We start from the raw sequence: 12,594 nt of genomic DNA on the forward strand, positions 1-12,594 counted from the left end.
CTTACATACATTCTCGCTGGCATTCCATTCCATGCCATGCCATGCAATGCTCCTGCTCTGATGTTCCCTGGACATAAGGGCGTTAATTATCGAGCAGAGCAGACCCTTAATGAATGCACCCGGAGCGAAGCGTCATTTAAATTTGCTTAGTGAGATTGCGTGTGTTTTTTGGTTTTTGGTGTTGCTTGTTTGGTTCTTGGTTTTTGGTGTAGTGCCCCCTGGCTAAACGCTTAGTTAGAAGATGTTCCCATTCCCTCTGCTTCGCTGTCGCTCCCATTTTACTTTTGCTTCCGCTTCCTGTTTTAGCATTGTCATATCCTTCCAGCAATTAGTGGAGCAACGATAGACGCACAGACAGGAAGTGGTAGCCAGAGCCAGAGCCCTGCCAGACAACAATCAGCAGACAAGACATCTCCCATAATTCTTGGACTTACATGAGTCTTGGATTTAATTCGACATTCGGCTTGTGGCTGTGACTCAAATGAAGCAATTTTGTATGGCCATAAAGTGCGATTTCGGTATGCCGTGCCCATCGTGAGAGTATCCGATGATTTTATATCACTTCGAGCAGCTGGCCACCGAATCCCATTATAAAATCGTTTATGGACCCTGACAATTGATTGATATATGGAAGGGAGGGGTGGTGGCTAAAAATTTGGCAAGATTTCCCCTCATATACGTCTCAATTTATGGGGCAGGAGCGGGGCTTGCATCTGCGCAGGCGCAACATGAAAAATCTCTATGCTCAGTCCCTCGGATCTGTCCCTCTCTCTCTGCTCTTTCCAGGATTACCATATGTCTAAAAAGGGTTTATCCTTCCACCAAAAGAAAAGTATCATATTACACAAATTCCAATTAAACCGCTTTACCTAGTTGCAAAACAGAATCACAAAAGATATTTTAGGAAATCGCCTGCCTAAAAGACACAAACATAAAATTCATGATTGATGCGCTGACAGCACAGACAAAAAAAGAGGATAAACTCTAGAAAAAATACCCAGAAAAACTTTGGACCTTTGTCAATGAAAGTTTTTTGAGGCAACCACTTTGGGGGTTAATGGGAAAACTCGGCCGCAGCTGCCGAGGAAAACTCTTTGCTGCTGCTGCTACTGCCTCTGCTCCTCATATGCAAATCAGAGTAACCGTCAAGCTGCCAGAGCCAGTTCATCATCCTGATGTTCAGCCTTTTGCAATTTGAGTAACCGAGTGACATAATTCCCGACAGCGTGACCAAATTTGATTGATCTGCGCCTCTCCCGGCGATCGGCGAAAGTAGCATCAGATGCGACAGCCATGGCGAATGCCAAAACTGGTACAAGTTCTCGCTTTCTCTTTGTAAAGTATCTGCAGCGCCCTGCAGAAGTGTCAGAATTATTTGGGATTGATCACTCGAGTCCTTAACATGATGTAGAGCGTTGCTTTTTGCATAATTTCGTTTGGGTTTACAAGAGTCTTACAAGGGGATTTATGGGAAAGTGGTAAAGTTATGGGAAAGTTGGGATCATGACAGGCATCGTTTTTTCCTGCAAAAGAGTTTTAGGAGGTAGAAGGCACCTTTATAAGAAAAATATTACAGATAAATAGTAACAGATGATGAGTATGTGCAGTTGTAATAAAATATAAATATTACTAAGTATTTGGATAGAAATCTATTGAATCGAAAGATCCATTGCCAGATTTCATAGGCAAATAGGTCTATAAGCCTCACAATTAACGAAGGACCTTTTCACCTTCTCCTCCGCCTGCTTTCTCCTGGCTCGACCGCACAATCGACCAGCACATTGACCCACAACAACAGATCAGATCTAAGAGGATTATGCAAGCATTTGCGGACAAATGTCATTAGTCAATGGACCCATATTTGAACTCTGACCAGACACAGAACTAAAGGCAGAGAGAGAGAGCGAGCAGCGTTAAGTGGACAAAATGCCAGCAGAAAATGCGGAAAAATCATGGCAATTTCTCAAGGAAAACCGCAAGTTGAGACAACCCCTAGAGATCGGGGAAAGGCGGCTCGGCAGGGCAGTAGCGAAAGGTATGAAAGAAAGAAAGCCGATGCCTGGCCCAGAACCCAAGCCCCTGCGAGGATCTCTGCGCTCCGTAGGGCAGGGACTACCTACGAGGGAAGGAATTCGCCAGTCGCTTACCCGAAAATGGCATAAACAATCTCATTGTACGCACTCGAACCAAATGATGTGTGAGATATCAATTGTCAAATCGACAATGGAAATTGACAGATCGGTATCTGTATATGTATCTGTATATATGTATCTGTAACGTTCTGTTCCTAAAGACGGCACCGTAATAAAATTAGAAGTTTATTGATTTGTCTTGACACTTCTGTCTTGGCGGAGGAACGGAAACGAAATACGAAAATGAAAACCTCTGGGACGGGACACTCTGGCACTCTGGGACAGATTGATGTCTGATGCTTTCGCATTATCAATGGGAGTGGCCGTGGCTGCTCCTTTCCTTTCCTATCCCATACCCTTACCCCTTGCTGTTCCCACTCCCTACCTTTGCTACTCCTGATGTTCTATAAAAATTATATGCAATTACATACAAAGAATTCCCGTCGTTCTTGTCCATAAAGTGTACTATTTTATGAGCCCAGTAAATATTTTGATGGCCAAATATCGCTAAAACGAAATTCATTTCCAAAATTTTCGCTGACATTGGGAACATTTGTGATGATGCCTCTGCTTCCGCTTCTGCTTCTGCTGACAAATGAATCGAGACTTTCTGCTGGTCCAAGACCCTCTTTGACCACGCCCTAATGCTGTCGCTTTCCATCTCAAAGTCATCATTACTGAGATGAGTTGCATTTCCTCGCTAGCCCCGCTGCCTTTGAAGCTCTTCCATGTTTGTACTAATTATTATTAATGCATTTTCAAAACCAAATAGAAAATGAAAATTGAAATTCGAAAAGGGAAAGGGAAAGCGGAAAACGCTCAATGAATTGTCTGTTTGTGGGCCAGCCTCCAATGCAGGACAGTAGGTTATGGGAACAAAAAGTCCAAGTATTGAGAATGAAATCAAATGATGCACAACGTAGAAATAAACCATCGTTGAAAAATGTTTGATATCGTATCTTAAAAAAGGGCTTTGTTCCTTTTTGATTTTCATAATTCGTTAACCTTTTTGTAACTTTCGCGAACTCCTTCTGTAGAGCCTGATCCAAAGCAATCTAATTAGCTCTTGCCCTGACAATGCCCTGAGCCAGCTTCGAGTACATCAGCATATATGCACATTGTCAAGTCAAGCTTTCGAGGAAATCCGTTTAATTTCCCCAGCTCCTGTGGCAGTTTTCGTTGCGCCCACATCCAGCAGCTCCTTGAGATGACTCGGAAGGACTCTGAGGACTTTGTGTGCGCGTGAAAGTGAAATCGAGTCAATTGCGGGCGTGTTTTTGTTAGTCTTGCGGTTACTCCTGCCACTACCACTGCCACTGCCACAGCTCCTTGTCCTGTGCCGCCTGCATCACAATTGGTTCAGGTACAAAGTCAAAGATTGCCAAAAGGTGTTGAGAGCTGAGCTGAGCTGTGGCAGGGGCCGGGCAGAGCATATCTGAAGCATTGTCTGCCTGTCCTTGTGCCTGTTTTTGTATGCACAGGTGTCATCCTTCGACACACACCCGCACCGGGGAACCCACACTGAGAGTATAAATTTATCCCGAGCCTCACCGGTGCCGGCACTCGAGAGCAGAGCACGCGCATGCCACCAGAGCCACCGGAGGGCAAGTCAGCACTGGAAATCTTTTTTGTTCGGCGCCTAATGAAAGCAAAACGTTCTGAAATATGAATTGAATCTTCTCGAGTGCATTTAATATACATTACGCCCCCTCCCCCCTATCTCAGCCGCTGTCAAGGCCTTTGTGCGGCACCCTCTTCCCTCCACCTTGCCAATATCCTGACGCTCCTTGCCGACAAAGTTGCTAGTAGTTTGCCTTCATTCCGCCATCCTGTTTCATCTTCCGCTTCCGCTGTTTGCCAAAAAAAATGAGTCTGTGAGGGCGTGAGCCATATAATATCCGCTGAAACGTTTAAGAGAGATTAACAAGTGATGACTGATACCCAGACTCTGGCACACGGAGATACCGAGAGCTCTGCCTTATCCCCGGACTTGTGTGCTTTCTATTAAATTAAAAGTGGGAAAATCAAATGGAAGGGCAAAATGGAAGCCCTCTGCTGCTTTATGAGGAGACGAGTCTAGATGCGCGGCTTTAAGTGAGTCGAGTCGAGTCCCTTTTTTTTGGAGGATGACTAATAAGCATATGTATAGGATTCTTTGAGGTTGTATGCGATCTATTTTTTCCGCTCGTACATCGAAACATAGTAGCCTGTAGTTTTTATTTTGTACTGGCATTACCCTCAAATTGGCATTACCCTGTTATCCCTCTGTCTAGAAGGTGTACAATAATTCTCAGTAATTTTTGTTATATGTATTTTTAAATTTTTGCTTTAAATCGAAACGAAATCCAAGCAAAGTCAAACAAAATGGACTTGAATTTTCCGTTTGGAACCCCACTCGTGGGCCACATGGACTCTGTGCTGGATCTGAGCTTCAGCAAGGTTTGCGATAGCGGCTTCTACTTGGCCTCCGTCGGACGGGATGGCCAGGGGATTGTACGTCGCGGTGACACTGGAGAAATATTCAGAAGCCTCTTGGGCCACCAGAGGGCAGTGCGTGGAGTTTTCGTGAGTGAGAATGCCACGATTGTGGCGACTGGCAGTGATGATTGCACCGCCCGCATTTGGAGTGTCTCCAGTGGCAATGAACTGGCGAAGTTCCGGCATACCCAGAAGGTGTCAAGTTTGGCGCTGGACACTGGGTCGGAGCGCATGCTTACCTGCAGCCAGGAGCGCGAAAGCAAGATCTGTTTGTATGACGTGAATCAAAGCAGGGAGGTCCTGTGCGTTTACCAAAAGAAATTAAGAGGTGTGCGCAACGTGATCTTCTGCCGTGACGATCGCTCGTTTCTCGCCTCGTCCTACGACCGCAACATCGAGCTGTGGGACATTTTGAGTGGCCAGAGCAGCCACAAGATCTCGCTGCCCCATCACGCCAAGAGTGTGGAGCTGTGTGCCGATGGGAAGACGGTGACCATCGGCTATGGCGAAAGCGTTGTCTTTTTCGACGCAGATACATTCAACATACACGGTCATCATAAGATGCCGTTCAAGGTGATAGGCGCATCGCTGCATCCACAGAAGAAGAGCTTTGTGTGTGCCAGCTTGGAAGGAAAGATTCTAAAGTTTAATTACGACACAGGCGAGCAAGAAGATCGATTTAGGGCCCACGTGCAAATGGGGCACAACATTAGCGGCATCAAGTACAGTCCCGACGGCGAGATGTATGTCAGCTCGTCGACCGATGGCCAGATCACATTCTGGTCCCAGACATCTGGGAATCAGAATAGTGATGAGGACGACTCCATTGCTTCGTACAGGTTCTACAGTAGAGACGACTTCCTGGACGAGGGAGATGGATACAGTGAACAAGAAGACTACGATTAGAGCTAAATAGCCAATAATTCAATCCACTACACAACTGTACACCAACCATACCCTGCTGTTGTTGCTGCTGTTCGTTTTGGTTTTCTTTAATGTTATTCTACACTCAATCATCACAAACTACTCTTAAAGGTTCATGCCCTGCAATGCAATGCTGTGGTCTTCTCTATAATAAATTCGTCTGCGTCGCCTGCACTGCGTCGTTGTGATTGGAAACCCCATCCCCTCCCCAATCCCAAACACAATCCTCATCTACCTGCCGGCTAACTATGGGACCAAACATCACTTGATTGTCGCTCTGTCCCGCCGCTCTCTCAACCTGTTTTCGAAAGGATTTCTGTTATTTCAGTTACTTTTATTCCGTGGAGATATCCAAGCGATCGCTGATTGTATCGCTGCTTTATGGCTTTTCTCACCAATCATAGTCATAAATGCGTTTTATTATTATTCGGACGGGCGGGGAGCGTTTGCGTTACCTTTGAGTCCCTTCGGCCCGACGATGGTTTTATTGGGCCTGGATCCAAAAGTGCGCATCCACTTTTTTGGGGTAGTTGAGCCACAGATAGTCGGGGCAAACCGCGCTAAGCAAAGATACAGAAACCAAAACAGATAGAAAGATTCATTTGCAGCCTCGCCATGGGTGCACTGCTCACACACATAGAAAGTGATCTGCTTTTCTCCTGACCTACGGTATCCCATAGGATTTGACAACTTCTTGACTTTATTCGTTTGTTTGTTTTTCTTTCGTCTGGGTTTTTTCTTGGGTTTGCTCTTCAAATGGTTTTCCATAAATATTTATAATTTCTTGGCTGATAAAACGAGTTCTCCTGGCATCGTGCTGCGCCCAAAGAAATTCGAAAACACGTTTTCCACGCGTTTACCAGGAAGAGGAACCTTTTCACACAACCTCCAGGGCATTGGGCTCTGTTTTTCTGTGTGTGTGCGTGTGTGTTTATCCAGTGACTGTTCCAATAAAATGAGTCGTCATGACAGTATCTCCTGCTATTGCCCTCGCTCTCCCTCTCCATCTATGTGGTGAGCACAAGTGTCTGTCTGGCTGATTGATGGAATGATTGGATGGGAAGTAGCACAGTAGCCGCAGGATCAGCAAAGGATTAGCCAGTACCCAGTAGCCAGTCCAAACATTTGCATACTTGCCCAGCTATTTGCATTCCACTCCAAGGCAATTCATCAATTACTTCTCCATCTGACCGCAGCAATTTGTCCCATCAAAAGATGGAAGATAAGTCTGAGTCATTTGTAAATGTCCTGCACCGAGATTTTGTTATATTAATGATCGGTCATTTGCCAAGGATCACGCTTAGAAATGTTTTCTAACACTGACTGTTGCTGTTTCTATTTTGATAGGGATCGCTTTTCGGTTGGGAAATATAAATGGTTTTCCTTCTTAGGCAATGGGTTTGGTTTCTGGACAGCAAAGGGGTTTGGTCTTGGTCAGAGAGATCTAAATATAATGAGTGGTCTGGATTTTTACTCAATAAATCATCTATTAGTTCTGAAATATTTTCTATATTTTATGGGAATCGTTTATGGACATACACACTCATTTTTCCAGTTTCGTTGGTTTCCTTTCTCATTATCGGTTATTATTTTCGGGCAAACACTCCCACAAAATATACTCGTACCCCTGCAGAAAGTATCCTTAACCATAGCGCACCTGCCTAGCAAAATGTTTGGAGTTGCGGTCACAGTTCCGTGAGCTAAACAGTTTTTATGGTAATTTCCTTACGGAACCGAGAATACAATATGCAGTCTTTGTCTATATGAAATGTATCTTACGGCAATTTGGTACGTTACTTCGCCTCCTGGTCATGCTCGATGGGCATTTGAACACCCGCTGCAAGAACTGAACGCTGGAGAACCCGTGGCACGTAGAGCTGGGCTTAGCGCAGGGTCGAGTCGAGGAGGTTTTAGTATGACTATCTTGGGCCACCTTCTAGTTCGGGGGTTGGCTCTGGGCTGCTCGGGGCTCTGCTGGAGTGTTGATTGTGAGGCTATGCGTTGAGGCGATAAGACGCGTTGCATTTGAAATGAGTGTAACGTATATTTTATACAGGACTGGACTGCGCTGCGTTGAGGTTTTTATAGACATGAGACGAGATAATGTTTTACAGACCGCGACCTTCGTCTGGTATCTGCTGATGATGTTTTTCCAAGGCCTTATCAGGTCAGGGACTCTCGTGTGTCTCGTATGAATATTAGATAGGCTACGGGAGGTTTGAGAGTGGTTAGATCCTATTTCTGTGAGTTCTCCAACCAGCATTAAGTTCTCTAATCGATGGAACACCTTGTATCGAGTACCCGCACGTTCCTTATTTAAGCAATCCTTTAAGATCTGCCCTTATAATGGGCTCGGCTCCTCACCCCACATCGACTATATGGCAATGAAGTATTTTTCCACCTCTTTTCTACGCCTTTTTTCCGCGTGTGTTTACACAACCCATATAGATGTGTTGCCGCCAGGATATCCTGTAGATATTTCGTCCACTCGAGGAGGAAATTACTTAAAGGGATCACGAACTCTTTCCCTCTTTTCAGCGGCTTGAGTTGTTTATGTTGCAGGCATGACTGCAACCGAACGCCACCAGAATTCTCAAATTTGTTATGAAGTGTGTAAATGTACGTTTCTTTATATTTTCCGTCTTTTTTCTTCGTCGGGGAGGGTGTGTCCCATAAACAGAAAACCGAACCACAAGGGACAGTCCAGTGGAGGGAGGACAGACAGGCGATGCTGCCTAATCGAACGATCGACAAACGATCTCTGCCTTTTTTTGGGGTGATTGCACTCCAGGGGCCAGGACTCTGTTTTTTCTACTCATTTTCTTCACAGTTTTTGTGTGGAAAAGCCAAGAGGTTTTCCCATTATTTCGTCGAGTGCAAAGGGACAAAGCAAATTATGTCTTTAGTTTCCGAATCTGACTTCCCCGGCATCGGTTAGTTCTTTGTTTTTTGTCCCGTAATTGGATTTGTGCAAACAATATAAATCGCATTTTATTGCCTTGGTAGTGTAATTTAATTTTTTACGATTTTGCACTCAAATAGAGAGGTGGGAAAACTTTGTAAAGTCTCGCCTCGAACTTTGGGAACCTAAAAAAATGATGTAACGGAAATTTAAACACCCTCATTGCCATGGAAACTCTATTTTTGACGGTCTATCGAATCGAATACTCTTGCCCCACATAGTCCCCTTCGTTTGCCCCCCAGAGACCCGAGGAAAGTGAAAAGAAACTGTGCCCCGAATCCAATTCGAGTGCTCGCCTTTCGCTCCTCTGCGACTGCACCAAATCCAGTTTGTTTCCAACCAAACCAAAACCGAGACCAAGCATTTTTATCTACTCATCGCATGCAGGCAAAAGTACAGCTCCACCAGAGGTGGCGGCGCAGCAACAACACACAACAGAGTACACGAAAGAGAGATGCAGACAGAAATCGAGAGAGGCGGAACGGTAGGCAAGTCGAATACTGGATGCACTCTGCGAACATGGAACATCTTTTTGCTGCACTTTAACAATCAATTAACTCGGATACAATATGCGATGAAATATATTCACATTTCAGGTTTATCATTTTTACTTGGGAAAACGCATCCCATTGGAATATTTATTTGCTGTTTTGCTGCATTGGAAAGCGCATCACATTGGCGCTATGCTCAACGCTGAAAAAGCGCAAGCGAGAGCAACCCAACCGCTAATGTGGTGCTTCCTCTTGGATCGTGTTTTTGAAAACGAGGGTTGCTACGCAGAGAGCGCGCCGCAGCGCTGCCAACGCGTTCGGTTCGCTCTTTGGTGGTTGTTTGACGTTTTGCTTTGCTCTGGCTGTTTATCTGTGTTTTTATTCTGTTGAGTGAGTTCGTCGAGAGAGGTACAGAAGAAGTGCAAGCAAGTCGGTGGCGCATATTCCCATGCGCAGTGCGCTAGAAATTACTCATAACTTTAATAAAATTTCAACGGAGCTGTAGTATTACAACATCTTATAGTTGTATAAACAAATATTTAACAACAATTGTGCTGCGAACATATCGAACCAGAAAGAAACTGTACACATCGTGCTCTCTTACTCTCGGAGACAACAACACAACTCACTGGCAACTACCGTTCGTGCGTTGAGTGGAATATTTAGTCTCAGTGCAAGCGAAGGTGATTATATTGTTTATAATTAATTTATAAACAAATTGCCAGGCAACAATTTTTTGGAGTAAAAAAAGTGTAAAAGACAACGCAAAAAAGACCTTGCAATAGCGCTACACATACAGAAACGTTTTACTCGCTCTCGCTCCGACAGACCTTGTGGAGACCAGTGCTCTCCCCAGTTAACGTGTGTGTTTGTGTGTGTGCGTGAACGTGGAGACTGCCCCTCCGAAAACAAAAGTTTTGGCGCCAAAACTTTGACAGTTCGCTTTGTCGTGCGATTCGCAAACAAGTGGCCCAAAGCAGAAACGACAAAACTGCGTCGCACAGTCAAAACAGCCAAAGCAGCCAAAACAGAGCTGCCCCCAGTGCCACATCCAGACACCAGATATACCCACAAACAGCAAACATGGTCAGTGCACGCGTGCTAAATCCCGTCATGCTCAGTGAGTTCTGCAAGATAAGTGCCAGTCCGTCGATCAGTCGCAATTTGCCCTGCGGCCGTCAGGTGAATCGCATCAAGCGCAATCTCTTCGGCAGCCCCAGTACCACGGAGGCGAGCACCAACAAAGCGTAAGTCTGCTGCAGATTTTCCTCTCTCACGATTGATTTACTAACCAAATCCTCTTTTCCTCTGTGCCCAGGCCCTTCAATGCCGAGCTGGAGAGACACCAGGAAATGGCCACACAGAAGTGGGGATTCAACTTCCGCGCTGGCACGCCGTTGGCGGATAGCTCCTCGTTCATCTGGGAGCTTGTCAGCTTTCAGGAGTCCAGCTTTGCCCCCGAAATGTACACCCTGACTCGTGCGGCCCACGTACGTCCCAGCGCGGAGTCCGGCGCCAGCGACGTGGATGCGCTGATCAATGAGCGTGCTGAGCGCGAGAACTTTACAGTGAATGTGGCGAACTCGTCGCTGGAGTCCAACACAGACAACGACTCTTGCTACGACTCCCAGGACGAGTCGCTTACCGTGCGATTCACGCCGTCCAGCCTGAGTCAAAGCCTGAGCAGCACAACATCCGCTCAGGCGCTGCGCAAGCGACAGCCAAAAATCACAGGTGAGTGCCGGACAAGAACCAGGACGAGGGTGGGCAATGCCCAGCAGAGCTTGACCATTCCCAGAGTCAGGCTTGATTGCACTTTCGATATACGTTACAAATTGGTTTCCCATATTGTTCCCGCCTCTGTTTAGTTTCGTTTCCCATGGGTGGAGGAGGACTTTTAGTGGTGGGCGTTGCTGGGGAACGACTTAAACCAAAATTATAGACTTGCTATGCAATTAGAGTTTGCTTTATGGGAGATTTTCGAAAGGGTTACGAACTCTGGCGCTGTCTGCAGCTGTTTCAGATCTTTCAGCCTTTCATCTCTTTATCCACGGAACAGAATGGAACTGATCTGATCCTCGTCCACGCGGGGGTTGATTTCAGATCGATCGCATGCGGGCTCTGCTCTGCTCGCTGCATCTCGTCTATAAATGCCAACAGCTGTGCGTGGCTCTGGCTCTGACTCTGCTTTGTCTATTGCCTGACCTCATTACGAGAGAACGCGAGGGGGATCAGCTTTCAATGCACCACCATGGCAAGTCCATGGCTGGTAGCCTTATCAAGCCTCCCTTTGATTGCTTTGTGTTCGTTCGCTTGGTTTTTTATATGCCCCTCGCATATGAATGTGTAATGACTATAATAATAAAAAGTGTCTGTTCGGGGCATTCTATACGCACCCGCATTTGGGCAGTGTGGAGTTGCTGGCCAGTTGGGAAGAGAAGCCAAGCCTTGACTTGCTGTAGTTTTGGTGGCGACCTAGCTGGGCGTGTAATTTATGCGGCTTAGGCATCTCGTGCAACTGAGGAAACCTCCACTCTTGCTTTCACTTGCGTCTCTACCTGAGCTGGCCAAACTGTCTAGCTGCCGTCTGGCATTATTTGCTACCCTTGGACAGGGGGTAGGGTGTGTTGCAACCCTCGTGTGTAGGGGCTGTTGCCAGCCACGTGCCACAATCCAAAATCAAAATGTGCAAAAACAGGCGGCGCCTGCTGTTCCATCCTGCTGCCGGGATCAATGACAGGGGGAGCAGGAAACAGGCCACACCATGGGATGTGCAGCAGCTGACTTTGATTTGATATTTACAAATTTCATGCAACTAATATCCCTGTTTTCTCTTATTCAATTTGCAGAGTTCATGAAGGAGCGCAAGCGACTGGCCCAGGCTCCCAAGAAACTGTCGCCCGCGAAACGCCTGCGCACCACCTCACCATCATCCTCTTCCTCCAGCGGATTCGGACTGGGAGCGCACTTTGGGGCAATGCTGAAGCGGCCGCGCCACAATTAGGGCGCCCGGGTCCCACCACTGCCCCACCGAATCGAGACTTGCAATCTGCAATTGTATAATTTTATTTGATTTTTTATAAGCCACTGCGATTTGTAGTATTCTTCTTATTTTTTACAAACCTTTTATGCAGTGCAAGGGCGACAGTTGCGAATATTAATTGATAGTCTTCAACTACTCCTAACCCGTAACCAGTAACTAGTTGTAAGCCAATAAGTTCGAGCTAAATGAAACTTTGTAGATTTCCCTAGTGGGAAATGCCATAAACTAAGTGATTAGTTCTTAACAACCAACAAAACTAAACAAACTATTGAACCAACAACAAGATAAGAGGAAAATCAAGAGACCGCTAGCTATATGGAATTATCCTTACCTTAATTGAAACGAACCGAAATTTAACCTTTCTATCGATGAAATTCTAACTTTTAATAACCTGAAAATCCTGAAATTCGTTTAAATTTCGTTAGCAACATGTGCTTTCGAAATTTCCTTAGATAAAAAACTCATTTTTGCTCGGATCCGGCAATTTATTGAAACTAAACCCCGGACCAGAGCAAAAATGACTTTTGACTAACTTTAAAAGCCACTAAAACGGGGCCACATTGA

At 45.8% G+C, this 12,594-nt stretch overlaps 2 protein-coding genes across 2 annotated transcripts; both read left to right on the forward strand.

Moving 5' to 3' along the window:
- The first annotated feature begins 4,496 nt into the window (after positions 1 to 4,496).
- On the forward strand, positions 4,497 to 5,516 carry LOC6593086 (serine-threonine kinase receptor-associated protein). Its single transcript, XM_002017683.1, has one exon. It carries the CDS (start codon positions 4,497 to 4,499, stop codon positions 5,514 to 5,516), a length of 1,020 nt encoding a protein of 339 aa, XP_002017719.1.
- A 3,874-nt stretch (positions 5,517 to 9,390) lies between these two features.
- Positions 9,391 to 12,259, forward strand: LOC6593085 (cyclin-dependent kinase inhibitor 1). The gene is made up of 3 exons (XM_002017682.2): positions 9,391 to 10,234; positions 10,306 to 10,721; positions 11,837 to 12,259. Exons 1-3 carry the CDS (start codon positions 10,071 to 10,073, stop codon positions 11,989 to 11,991), a joined length of 735 nt encoding a protein of 244 aa, XP_002017718.1. The 5' UTR covers positions 9,391 to 10,070; the 3' UTR covers positions 11,992 to 12,259.
- The last annotated feature ends 335 nt before the right edge of the window (positions 12,260 to 12,594 follow it).

Source organism: Drosophila persimilis, unplaced genomic scaffold (assembly GCF_003286085.1).
Source record: "Drosophila persimilis strain 14011-0111.01,24,50 unplaced genomic scaffold, DperRS2 tig00000002-arrow-pilon, whole genome shotgun sequence".
Taxonomy (NCBI): domain Eukaryota; kingdom Metazoa; phylum Arthropoda; class Insecta; order Diptera; family Drosophilidae; genus Drosophila; species Drosophila persimilis.

Bases quoted from the DNA above. Each gene is read 5' to 3' on its own strand.
- LOC6593086 (XM_002017683.1), top strand. From the start codon at position 4,497: ATGGACTTGAATTTTCCGTTTGGAACCCCACTCGTGGGCCACATGGAC.
- LOC6593085 (XM_002017682.2), top strand. From the start codon at position 10,071: ATGGTCAGTGCACGCGTGCTAAATCCCGTCATGCTCAGTGAGTTCTGC. The intron at 10,235-10,305 runs GTAAGTCTGCTG...CTCTGTGCCCAG, and splicing joins GAGGCGAGCACCAACAAAGC to GCCCTTCAATGCCGAGCTGG. The intron at 10,722-11,836 runs GTGAGTGCCGGA...TTCAATTTGCAG, and splicing joins GCGACAGCCAAAAATCACAG to AGTTCATGAAGGAGCGCAAG.